The sequence below is a fragment of the Amaranthus tricolor genome, chromosome 3, assembly GCF_026212465.1.
Source record: "Amaranthus tricolor cultivar Red isolate AtriRed21 chromosome 3, ASM2621246v1, whole genome shotgun sequence".
Lineage (NCBI taxonomy): Eukaryota > Viridiplantae > Streptophyta > Magnoliopsida > Caryophyllales > Amaranthaceae > Amaranthus > Amaranthus tricolor.
This window is the reverse complement of record NC_080049.1, coordinates 35,779,571-35,793,093: the sequence shown is the minus strand read 5'-3', so window position 1 is coordinate 35,793,093 and position 13,523 is coordinate 35,779,571. Positions and strand designations below refer to the sequence as shown.

General features: G+C 33.6%; 1 protein-coding gene across 1 annotated transcript; it reads right to left on the bottom strand.

Annotated features, from left to right (window-relative positions):
- Positions 1-1,874: 1,874 nt before the first annotated feature.
- On the bottom strand, positions 1,875-13,361 carry LOC130807879 (ABC transporter B family member 26, chloroplastic). The gene is made up of 18 exons (XM_057673260.1): positions 12,799-13,361; positions 11,318-11,445; positions 10,109-10,151; positions 8,078-8,122; positions 7,864-7,986; positions 7,635-7,738; positions 6,981-7,035; positions 6,838-6,908; positions 6,666-6,768; positions 5,897-6,107; positions 4,918-4,991; positions 4,259-4,315; positions 3,588-3,662; positions 3,413-3,487; positions 3,017-3,298; positions 2,813-2,877; positions 2,630-2,690; positions 1,875-2,408 (listed from the first exon to the last, which is right to left on the bottom strand). The coding sequence occupies exons 1-18, from the start codon at positions 13,255-13,257 to the stop codon at positions 2,328-2,330; spliced, it is 2,112 nt and encodes a 703-aa protein (XP_057529243.1). The 5' UTR covers positions 13,258-13,361; the 3' UTR covers positions 1,875-2,327.
- Between the last annotated feature and the right edge of the window lie 162 nt (positions 13,362-13,523).

Here is a 13,523-nt window from a genome sequence, read left to right as displayed (position 1 = left end):
GATTAATGATTTTCAAAATTCTCTTTCAATCTTTTTAGTATCACTTATTATCTCTTATAATCCCATTCCATTCACTTTAATTGTTATTTATCTTATTCATCAAGTGCAAATTTGTGATTAATATACACAACTCTATAATCAAATGAACGTTTACATAGGGAGTACTCTTTAATGATATCCTTATTTTTCTATTGGTTAAAGGTGAAATTACCATGTACTAATCATTTAATTATTCTTATCTAATTTATATATATATTTATAAAGTATTAAATAAAAGAATGTTTAAGTCTAGCAGGGAAAGTTTAGGATGTGTTTGAATAGCATTTAAAAAGGGTATTGCTAAACATCGGCATTCTTTTCATTTTATCGTTACCTCTATATTGATGAAATGACAAAAATGTTCTTGCACTTAAAATAACAACAATAATAATAATAATAATAATAATAATAATAATAATATTTAAAATAATAATAATAATAATAATAATAATAATAATAATAATAATAAATATTGTTATTATTATAATAAAAAAAATAATAATGATAATAAAAATAAAAATAATATAAAAAAAATTAATAATAATAATAATAATAATATTTTTAAAAAAAAAAAAATAAATAAAAATTAAAGGGGTGAGTTGATTTTTTTAAAATTTTATTATTATTATTATTATTATTATTATTATTGTTATTATAATTATTATTGTTATAATAATAATAATAATAATAATAATAATTATTATTATTATTATTATAATAATAACAATAATAATTATAATAAAAATAATATTTTAAAAAAATTTAAAAATAATAATAATAACAATAATAATAATAATAATAATAATAATAATAATAATATTTTTTAAAAAAACTAAAAAAAATAAAATAATAATAATAATAATAATAATAATAATAAAAATATTTTGAAAACTAAAAAAAAAATAAATTTAAAGGGGTGAGTTGCACAAAACCCGCGACTCAGCCGCGGCTCAATCGCACAAAACGTGTGACTAAGTCGTGGCCAAGTCGCGGGTTTTGTGCGACTCACCCCTTAAAATTTTTTTAATAATATTATTATTATTATTATTATTATTATTATTATTATTATTATTATTGTTATTATTATTATTATTATTGTTATTGTTATTATTATTGTCATTATTTTTTTAAATATTATTTTTATTTTTATTATCATTATTATTATTATTATTATTATTATTATTATAGTCTAAGGGCAATTGTCAATTCATTAAAATAAGGGTGGCGATGTTTAAGGATTGTGTTTAAAAAAAGGAATATATTTATATTAAAGAAAAGAATGTTTTAAGCCTAGGAATCGAGGAAGATTTAGAAAATGTTTAGATAGCATTTAAAAAAAAAGGAAAGGAAGGAAAGATTAATACGTTTTTCCTTCCAAATTTTTTATTGTTCAAAGGCCTTTTCAATACAAAATGTCGAATAACTTTTTCATTAAATAATCGTTATTTTATTTTTAATATTCAAATGAAAAACATATAATCTTTCTATTTTTTTTCTCCTTACTTTCCCTTTTATTTCTTTCCCTGCATATACTTTCACAATTATTAAAAGATAAGAGGCTGATTTACATCTATATATTAGAGGGTTTAATTTTTTTGACAAAATTAAAGAGTCAATTGATCACTTTCACAAACTTTATGGCCATGCATTTGCATTTGGCCATGAGCAGACATTTGATGTAAAAGACATGTGTAATGCGGAATAAAAAGAGTAACTAAAATGACAAGAGATATATGATTCAGTTACCAAATTATAAAATGCAGCAAAATAAATACAACATTAAAAGAAAAACCAATGAGCGGGTCGGATGAAATGTGCAATGACGACTAAAAGGATAAGAACAAAAAGTTTGAGATTTCTTCATTGAAAAGATTAGTAAAGTGACTCAAGTTCAATTCACGCACACGTTGCTTCTTTCTCGTACAAAATGACTGCACATTGTGCACATAACACATACAAATAACTCAAATTCTGGATTGAGCCAAGTTTCTATAATTTGGTATTGGAACATACGTTGAAATCTTCTGGAGATAACGTGTTGCAGCTACTCTAAAAATTGAGCTGCGTCTGCAAACCACGTTAATGATAATGATCGTCAGTATTCACCGATCAATGCAATTTTCTTCTGTGAGATACCATTACCAGGTTAACAGGTTAGAAGAAAAAGAATTGGCTTCAATCACCAGTGAGCGCAGCAGAGACTGCTGTTTAAATAATATCTCGATGAGTCGATTGCTCTGAACTTTGTAATAAGTCTGCATACAACAATTGCATCATTCGTCTGCAGTTCAAGCCACTGCATCTGCTTGTCTACGAGTCAATCTTGCATACAATCCATCTTTTAGAAGCAGCTCCTTATGACTGCCCAACTACACATGTCAAAAACAAGAATGATAAAATGATAATTAGTTTTGGACATCGGAAAAAGTCTAAGCTTCATCTTATGAACTTTCTGCTATTACAAGTGAAGTTTTTTTACATACACTCAAATAAGGAAATTACTCATAAGTAAATCACAAGATAGCTTCAAAGCTGAGGCTCACAAACTAAGAGTATCAGATAAATATAATGATAAGAATACAAGACCTACCTCAACAATTTGACCGCCACTCATCACCACGATTTTGTCTGCAGCTTGTATTGTAGAAAGTCTGCAAAAGATGGTTTATTAGATTCAAAAATCCAATATAGTATGAAGCCATGAACCAATACCCTTGACAAACATGTTCGTAACCGTTATCAAGGGGTGTCACTTTGTAGAAGAAAGACAAACCTATGTGCAATTACAATGACAGTTCTTTTTGATCGTGAATCATTTCTTACTGCAAGAAGAACACCCTGCATAAAATTTATTTTATCAGCTAAAGCCACATCCAAAAAACTTTTTTCTTTCATTTCGTTAGCCTGCCAATGATCTATCATATATTTCTGCTTCAAGGAACTTATGACAAATTCCATGATTTACTCGTACACAAACCTTGATATTGTGTTCACTTTCTGCATCCAAGGCACTGGTAGCTTCATCAAGAATCAAAATGGCTGGATCCCTGAGAATAGCTCGAGCTATAGCAATCCGCTGTTTCTGCCCACCACTGAGCAGATCATCATCAACAATGGTATTGTAACCATTTGGCAAGGATGAAATGAAGTCATGAGCAAAAGCTTGCTTAGCAGCCCACTCAACATCTGCTTGTGTGACCTCTCTGGGACACCCATATCTTATATTAGAACTAATATCCATTCTGAAAAGCCGAGGTTCCTGTTTCAAGAATAAGTGGTAGGTTCAGAAAACTTATCAAACATCCAGCATACAGGTTATTGGCTGGGCCTAAAAACAATATATCCCGGATTGCCAGAGAAAAACTAGCATTACCTGGCCCACATATCCAATCCTTTCTCGGAACCATTGAGCATCTAATTTTCTGAGAGAGAAACCGTCTATGAGTATCTACAAAAAAAAGGAGAGAAACACATTAAATGGTTATCCTCTTCGGAAGATACATTTTTTGTGTGATAGAAATGAACCATATGAATAACGAGATACGTACCTCACCACTAGTTGGTTCATATAGACGTAGAAGAAGATTCACAATTGTGCTTTTACCACTGCCACTAAGACCAACCTAACAAAAGATATGAAAAGGGGTCCTTATTCCTCAATGCCAATATGCTATCATGCATGAGGTCATATATTTACATGTAGAACTATTTAAGACAAATAAGCTCATTGGCAAGCGCCACAATTACCATTTCCCTATAATATAGAGTGGTGGGCACAAAGCCACCAACTGGTTGAGCCTCAGACCCAACTAGATTTAGGAGCCACACAAACTTCTGGGTTCAAGACTCTGATTTTCTGACCAAGTAAGTACCACAGAGACCAGAATAACAGGGGGTGGCAGGGGTCAAAGCCCAGCAAGAATTTATACCAATAATATGTACAACAATATATCAGTTGAAGATCAGAGACTCGGTGATCAGTTACGCTAAATAGGGCTTTGTTGCGGCAACATGCAAGCCCATGTTCCTATTTTAACAGGCATTTTTTTCTCTTTTAACTTTCTACCTTTCAGCCACTCCTCTACTCAAAGAAGTATTTTTATCTGGGATACCAAATTTTAGACACAGCAATGGCCCAACATAGAACATTTAGCTCTGGATTGACATCACACTTACCAGAAGAAAGGGAAAAGAAAGAAGTCATATAGTTTCCACTTACAATAGCAATGACTTCATTTGGATGCATAGAAATATTGATGTCTTGTAGTACAGGTACCTGTTTAAGTCACAGAAAGTAAGTCCCCAGAGCAGTACAATGCTGCTTAAAATATGACACTAAACAGGATGAAGTTCCATGTTGCAATCAACAAGTCAATATTGCAAGGAGTTAAAAAGATGTATTCATGATTCTGTAATTAGGTTCTTTTGAGATACATGATGCCTAAGTTTATATTCTTAAACAATTCGTATTCAATCAAATCACTTATGATGTCAGTGAAGGAATAGAGATGAAAATGAAAATGGCAGAATGTATGTGTAAACCCATTTAGACATCCCTCAAATTCAAGAACTTGAAGGACTAAGTACAAAAAAAATTCAAAATCTCACATTTGTTCAAGCCAACAATTTTAGGAGTATAAAAGAAGACATGGAAGAAATAGTAAACTCAACATGAAGTAATGAGGAAACATAGATGGTTAGCAACACAGCTTAAGAAGCTCTACCACAAAATCCAAATTCAGCACCTAACTAGCAAAAAATCAAGAAGCAAAAGCAGTATGCTAGCACAATAGCATACACAGAAAGTATGCAAGTATTTTAGAATTCAGAACAGTACCAGAGTTAGTGGATGAGTGTTAAACGAGCATTTAGACATACCTCGGACCTTGTAGGATAGAAAAAAGAGACATTCACAAAATCAATATGGCCTATCAGCTTTTGTAGTTTTGCTCCTGTATCAGATATCAAAGCACTACATTAGTTGATAGCAAGAGGATATAATGGACCATATATATATAAGCAGAAGAAAAATTGATTAACAAACCAAGCAACTAAAATTTCTTCCCTTTTCCCTCACTCACCATGGTATATGTTGGCCAACAAAAATCTTGGGCCATCAATTTTATTCATCATAAGTAAAATTTAATGGTTAATATTTTGTATATAGTGAGACCAAATCTCATATCTCTATTGAGCATTTTTTCGACTCAAATTAGCCTTTGCAGCTACGCTAGAACTTTAATTTGGTTACTCCAGCAGGTTTCCAAATTGAGAGACGTCAAATATTGGGTTTGAGACGAATGTGCATGTTAAAGTCTCACGTCGTTACACTTCGAATTTGCACGTCTGGACTGGACAACTGGTTGGTTGATAACAACTTGGGTCAAATTAGATCTTGGGCTACTAAGCTAAGAGTGTGTTTGGACGGAAGGAAATGGAGGGAAAGGAAGGGGAAGGATTTGGAGGGAGAAAGAATTCTTTGTTTGGATAGCAAAATGGGAGGGAAGGGATTTGAAGGGGAGGAATTGAAAGGATTTAATGGATACTTTTTGTTAAGGTTCCAATCTCTCCAAAGTTAGAAGGATTTGAAGGTAAAACTCCCATCTCCCTTCATTTCCCTCCTATACAAAAAAGAGCTATTTCCCTTTCATATTTCTCTTCCCTTCCTTTCCCTTCCCTTCCCTCCCCTTCCCTCCCTTTCTTTTCTCTCTAAAATTGTTATCCAAACATAGTGTAAGGATTGGGTTTTGTCAAATACAGATATTGAGCCTTCTTGATGGAAACACAGAGTTATCTTGAAACCAAAAAGGCTGATGAAATTTGTTTTTCACTATTTTATACTTATCTGAGATTCTACCTTCTGTAGTGAATTGTTCACTAGGCAAGAGATCCATCAACTGAAATACTTTCTCACTAGCTCCCACAGACTGCATTAAATTTGACACATTATCCCCTATCCACCATGTTGAATATATTAGCCATTCACTATATAACAGAAACTTCGTCAGTGTTTCTGCTGAAAGATGTCCAGACAAAATAGACATTCCCCCTATCAGCACAGCAATAATCTGGAAAAGGCAAGGATATATGTCAGACTCCATAGTTTCAATAAGAAGTTGGACTCATACCATTGACAATCCATCACTACAGAGAACTAGTAAAGCAAGAGACTACATACAAGAATCTACATTAGCAACATTCAAGAACACAGGCAATAGTAAATAACTAACTGTCCTAAATAGACAAAACATCAACATGGAAGAACAATCATTGTTAGAGAACAAAGAGGACAAATTCTGTATGATCAAAGAAAACCAATAGGCTAAAGCAGCCAGTGCAGTGTGCCAAGATTCTACGATCAACTCAACCTTGCCTTAAGGAGAAACAATAAGAAAATAAAGGGCAAAAGTAAACACCATTACGAAAATGGGCATGAAAGACAAAGCTAGGTTTTCCCTTCATTTATATTACCCTGACAAGCGACAGATGCACACCATTCAGAGGAGTAAGGCTGTTGAACATTGGTCCAAAATATTTACTTATCGTACAACAACAATTTCCATATTACAGCAATATAGGAGGTCAAGTAGAGACTATCTCTACATTAAGAAAAGCATGTGACCAACCTGAGTGGAGTGGTACAGGGTATTGAAGCTGAAATTCCAGAGTCCATATGAAGCACTTTGCCGTAAGCTAATACCAGCTAGTCTTTCCAGCCAAACTTCGTACCTATGCATCATATGGGTTTGCTTATTTAACATAAAAAAATTGGCTCAACAATTTGCACAAAATACGCACCTTCCTATTTCTTGCTCTTCTGTGCCATATACTCTAACAGTTCGCATCAAAGATAGCGTCTCTTGAGCGACCTAAGTCCCAGAAACGAAGTACTCAATAAAAAAACGTTAACCAGAAAAACTAAGGAATGTTACGGACATTACTTCATTGGCAGAGGCAGTGAACTCCTGCGTCAGCTTTGCTGCCTTCTTCTGGTACCTGTCAGATATCTTTCAGACCCTTCCTCAAAATAAAAGCCAAAATTGGATTGTTTTGATAATCATAGCCCAAATAAAGTGTTCTAAAAAAAAACATAGCATCAGTTCCATGCCATGTAAGTTGTCTAGTGTGAACTTGTGAAAGAGACTGGATTTCTTATCAGTCACACTACAGAAACTAGAAAACCAAAAAATTGTTATAAATTTACCACTTGCAAACAAAAGCAGATAACAGATCAATTATTATTCTCATACTTTGCAGAAGAGCTCAACATTAAATTATCAACCAGAAGTAAATTCTACTCGCATACCAGAAATCAGTACCGAATTTATAGTTCTAAAAATTTCTAAAGCAATTAACAAAACTCAAAACTTGGAATATCCTCAAGAATATTTTCCAGGACAAGTGACAAGTGTCATGCATTTCCCTTTCTGTATGTTCTGTAAAAGAGATATTGTACATTAAAATTAGACCAAAACACCTAGAAGCTGTTCAGATTATGAATTTTGATTGCTAGCTTATCCATGGACCATGCACTGCAAAGTAGTCATTGGTTAGAGTAAAGCCAAAGCATTTGTGTGATGAAAATGTGAACTTACTGGCCATAAACAATCATAATTGATGAAAGTGTGATGCATATTCCTAAGGTGCACAAACCAAGCGGCCATGATAGAATTAGTAGATAGATCAAGGCCCCAGAGCCCTGAGATAGCAAACAGAGTGCAATAAATTTAGAGAAAAGTTTATAATAGTCATTTGACAAAAGAAAAAAGACAAATGTGTGAGACTGTGTGTGTATAAGAGAGAGGGATCAGAGCAAAAATTAACCTGCAGAATATTGCGTGATATCAGATTAAGATCATTTCCAATCACACGAGACACCTGTTGACAATCTGCCCCAAGCCTGCTAGTGAGATCACCAACAGTTGAAGCATCAAAGAAGGATATATCCTACAAAGAGAATGACTCAAATCAATAAATGAAAAAAGAAGGGGTTCTATACCCCAAGGAAAGCCTTGGAATCCATATGATGGCACAGCACCTGAAGCATGAGAGAAGAATACAATGTTTCCCTCATCCTTTTGACCTGCAATTGAACATGAACTCAGATCAATAGGAGCAACCCAGCATTATGAAATGTGAACCAAAATAAAAAGGCTAAATAAAAAAGAACTTGAGACCATTAATTCTCATCCACATATTTAATCTTTTGCTTGATATCATCCACACATTTCCAATTTTGCCTTATTCTCTTCAATACTAAATCAAGAACTTGATAAATCACAATAATCCAAATGTAGCACATTCATCAGTGATAAGTGCAATTATTTGCACTTATTCATGCTATTTTTATGCTTCTTATGTGATGTTTTAGTGAGTTTTAGGTAGTGTTGTAAGTGCTATTCGATATTTTTTTCTCATGTGCTTAATAATGTATTTTATGTAATTTTGAGGCAAAATCGGAGTTTTATTATGTCCCGGGGGTGATAAGAGGGTGAAGGCCTGGAGAAATGGCCTAAGACCCCTAAAAGAAGTGAAGAGATCGAGCCAAACAAGCCCTAAGGAGAAGAAACGAGTCATAGCTAAGCCATGCCAAAAAGCCACGACTCGTCGCTCAGCATTATAGTCCAGAACAAAAGCGACGAGTCGTCCCACAAAATGCCACGACTCGTCGCATAAGTACTGATCTCAGCATCATAGTCCAGTGCCAAAGCAACGACTCGTCGCTCCTGATGCCACGACTCGTCACATACTTTCTAATCTGAGCATTGCATTCCAGAGGCTGAGTGACGACTCGTCCTCAAAATTGCCACGACTCGTCGCCAACTCACTGAAGTCACACACCCAGGCAGTAGCAAAGCGACGAGTCGTCGCCCATGATGTCACGAGTCGTCGCCAGTACGTCAGGTGCCTTTTTCGTGCATTCGACAGTTATTTTTTGGAGCCACTATAAATAATGGTAGTTATTTTTTTATTTTTTTTTGATACAGCAGTTTTAGTTTTCAGTTTTTAATCTTCATAATTCATTTTGTTCTTTAAGCTTTTTGTTGCTAAACTTCATTATTACGTTGAACTTTCTTGCAATTTACATTTTCGTTCTTCTCAATTAGTAAGTTTTCTTTATTTATTGCTTTATTATTTATCTTTGTGCATTGAAATCACTCATCGTTTTTATGTTTAGTGTTTCTATCAAGTCATCATTCATAATGAATTGCATTGTTATTACCATGTCTAGTGAGTAGCTTTCCTCTCTAGGGTTAGGGTAAAAGCCCTAATTCGAAGCATGGGATGATATTTTATTCATTAATTGTGTGAAATTTGAGTCTATGATTAAACCTATACTTAATGAATCTTGGTTTAAATATCTTTATTAATCTTTTCAATAAAACGGAAGTTTGAGATTGAGATTAATTTAGGATTAAGATATATTTAAGTTAAATTCCTACTAGTTTAGCCAATAAAACGGAAGTTTGAGGATTAATACTAGTAAGGTATTAAACCGATATTGATCAATAGAGCGGAAGCTTGAGGTTAATTAGATCACGTTTAATTATGCCAATAACTCAACTTCATACAATTATGAGAGTAATTGATTTCTATGTTAGAATTAGGTAATTCCCGACGCCCTAGATTTGTCATATTATTATTCTCGTATTAATCATTGTCTTAGCTTTAATTATTAGTTTAATTTGCATCGTAGTATTAGTTTCTCAACCTAACTACTTAGTTAATCCGTGTCTTGTAGTCATAAAGCAAACAAATTAGTTAACTCATCTCCTTGTGTTCGACCCGTAGCTACATGTACACCGTGCTTGCGGTAATTAAAATTTGCACTATCAATCAGGATAAATTAGATTTGGATATAATTATTAATATTAGAAAGGGTTGAATAATTAGTAGAGATAATTTTCAACGCTGATTTGTTTTGGTTCATATAGTTGACCACATATGTAGGGATTAAAGCTTTGGTGTTTTGTTTTTATATTGGAGAAAACAGCAGGTAGACACTTACTGCTCATTTTACATACTAACTTAAGGAAAAAAGAAGAAAACATGGAAAAGCTTCACTCACAAGGATCATATTTGCGATGCTAAAACAGCCCCCTCTTATGCCACTGTAGTTCAAGAAAACAGGTAGCAGGTCAGCTTCTCCGTTATGTTAGTCATACATAAACTTCATATCAAAACCAATCAGATACTAAAAAAGATACAAATTAAACAGATGTCTTACTGCATCAACTGAATATGTATCCATTAGTGTCACATGATTCGCTAATTTTCTTGCAAATCGCAAATCACAAAAAGCGAATAATGATTGGTTTTTGGCTATTTTTGAGTCATTTTGAGCGAATCGCAAATTCCAAAAGCAAACAACTAGCGAATTATGGTACTCATACAAATCTAGTGCACAATTTCCAAAACTTCCCTGTTCCTATCCCTAAAATTCATCGAGGGAAAAGGCAAAATATGAACTAAAAAGTGAATTCACTCAACTACACCTTTAGTGGGTGGAGAGAATGATCGCAAAGGAAGCAATAATTTGTAATCATGTGATGAAGCTCAATGAGTTTCTACAAAACGGATGGTAACAAAAGTTCCTATGACTTATCATCACTCCCCATTTTTAGGATGGGAAACTGAATAACAAATAATCATGGACCAAAAACGAAAGTGTAAAATGTTTCATAGTATTACTTTAAGATATCTGAACAAACATGTCATCAGTTCAATATGAAGGTTCATATCACTGAATTTAGCTAACTATTATTGTATGATTTGTCTTTACTGTTAACATTTAGCAGGCCCAAGCAAGGTTTTCTTAAGGTAGCTAACATGTAGCAAAATTAAGTTGGAAAATTGATTGATGTCACACGAACGATAAACTACAAATGCTCATAATTTTGTAATTTGTGAACATGATTTACTGATTGTTTATAACCATAAAAAAACCTACTACATGTCATGATATTACCATTGATACTTCAATATATCAACCAGCAACACATTATCTTCAAATGTAAATATATTACAATAAATCATTTATAAATAAGCCAACAAAAATGTGAATGCTACATGAAAGGATGGTCAACATTGTGCTAGTTCATTAACACTGAAGTTTGGACGCTGACATCAGACCAACGTCAGAGTCACAGTGAATAAGCCAAACAAAAATGCAGAGAATATGCAATCACAAAATCATCGTCATTAGGAAAACAACAAAGCATAAAGTCCTATGCTACAGTTAAGAGTAAAGGGTAAATTGCCCATACAAGATTTTGACCTGCATATTCCTGCAGTGATACAAAAAGATGCCAATAGAATCACATTTCTACGGAAGATCATGACTTTGCCACTCTGAGCTGAAAAAATTGATGCTGTCAAGAAATGGGGTATTGAGATCTCTGCAAGCTGAAAAGGGGGAAAGAAAAAGTAAAGGGCCATTCAGTTCATCAAACATATGAATAGGACATTTATCAATTAGTCTACAAGATATATAAACCAAGCAAAGCTAGCAATTGTTTCTGAGTGTTACACATATTTTAAATGATAGCGAGTAACTATGTCAGTTTGTATAAACAGAACGATTCAGAAGGAAGAGAGGTCAAAGGGTCCATTATGCAGATAACATTGATTTTGGCTAAGGAAAAGAGAGAAACAATACGAAGATGCCAGTGATAACCATTACATGGAATCAGCAGAACCATCAGACTACCTGACTATCTGCAACACAAGACCAAATACCTAATATCCAACAATGAGATTACTGTGTCACATTTGCACAGAAACAACCATGATTGTTTGTCTTAGCTCCTTAGCATATGCGACAATGAGATGCAAAAATAGTCAGCAATCAGATTCAAATCATCATATTTGAATTTGCTCCTAGGTTCATGTAGTCGACCCAAATCTGTTGAGTTCAAGGCTTGTTGTTAACTGACTTATTACAATTTCTAATATGCACAACTAAATATACTAAGGGTCTAAATAGTGCATTCAATAACGTGAAAACAAAAGTGTAGCGATCTAACATGATTTGAGCTTGATGGAGCTTTTGCACCATGTGTTTCGAAAGAGCTTGGTCAAACTAGTTGAGTTTTGCGTCATTTAGCAACTGGGATGTTTGAGCTTGCTTATCAACAGGTTAAGCTTAAATAATCCTGATTTAACAAACCTAATCAAATGAGCTTGGTCAAACGAAATATTAGCGAAAACAAATGCTTTAAAGAACATAAATTTTTGGTGATAAAACAGGGCGGACGCATTCGTTGTCAAATGTAAATTTAATTACAAATTTGAATTATGCATCATATACTTTAACGAGGTAGGAAGGATTGTCTTTTTCTTAGGCACTTCTATCAACTCTGTAAATAAGTAAATCAGCGTGCTATAAATGGATTATATAAACAGACAGATAAACAAGATTCCACAAAAAGATGTTCCAAGTCATTTACCAAAAACAAGACAAATCTGTGCTGCGCATTTTCACTTCTTACAAAACTTCTAATTAATTGTGTGAAAAGACAAAGCTAATTTTATAGCTTTGGTTTCAGTATATAAGTATCTAAGTCAACCTAACAAATACTTCAGTAAACAAACTACCATTTAAGAGAATGAACACTACAAACACCAGCAAGCACATTAACACAAAAGCTTCAGAAAGCAACCAGACATTCATAATGGAGATAAATTCAACCAGAAATACACAAATCATAACGAAACAATTTGCACCAACAAATTATAAATTGACAAAGAGAATAGTACCGCAGTAATAATAAGAGTAGAAAAGGCTGTATAAATAACCCAACGATCATTAGAAACCAGATTCCACATGCGATAAAGCGCATTCCAAACAGTCACTGGTTTCGCAGTCAGGTTAACATCAATTTCTTCATCGGATAGTCTCCACCATTTTCCTCCAGGCAATATAGACTTCAAATTTTCCAAAAATCTCCGAATTCTCTCTCTCAACTCAATATTTTCCACAATTCCTTGATTTTCTTGATTATTAGAAACTGATAATCCATTTACCGTTGCAGATTTGACTATAAGAAGATTCCGACGCCGGCAGAAAGTTCTAGAAGAAAGAGGGAGACGATAAATTGGATATCGCTTGAGATGGAGAGAGAAAACTGGAGGAAATTGACGAGCCTTTGTGTGGCGGAGAGGGAGTGAAAGGGGAGGAGAGTAGGTGGATTTAAAGGTGAGAGTAGCGAGAGCCATTGATGAGCTATCTGAGGTCCTTCCGTGTAGAAATGCTGAACTCAATTTTTGGATTTTTGTCAAATTTCAGTTGTAACCTGGAGACCTCTCACAAAATGGTAACCATTTTTACCACTTAGCAACCCCACTATTTTATAGTCTTTTTTCATCTTTTTATTTTATTCATTGTCCATTGAGTTGATGTTTAGTAAAAGTATGTTTAGATTGAGTGTAAATATTTAAAGAGGAAATAAAAGTTAAACTAATAAATTAAAAGTAATTAGAAA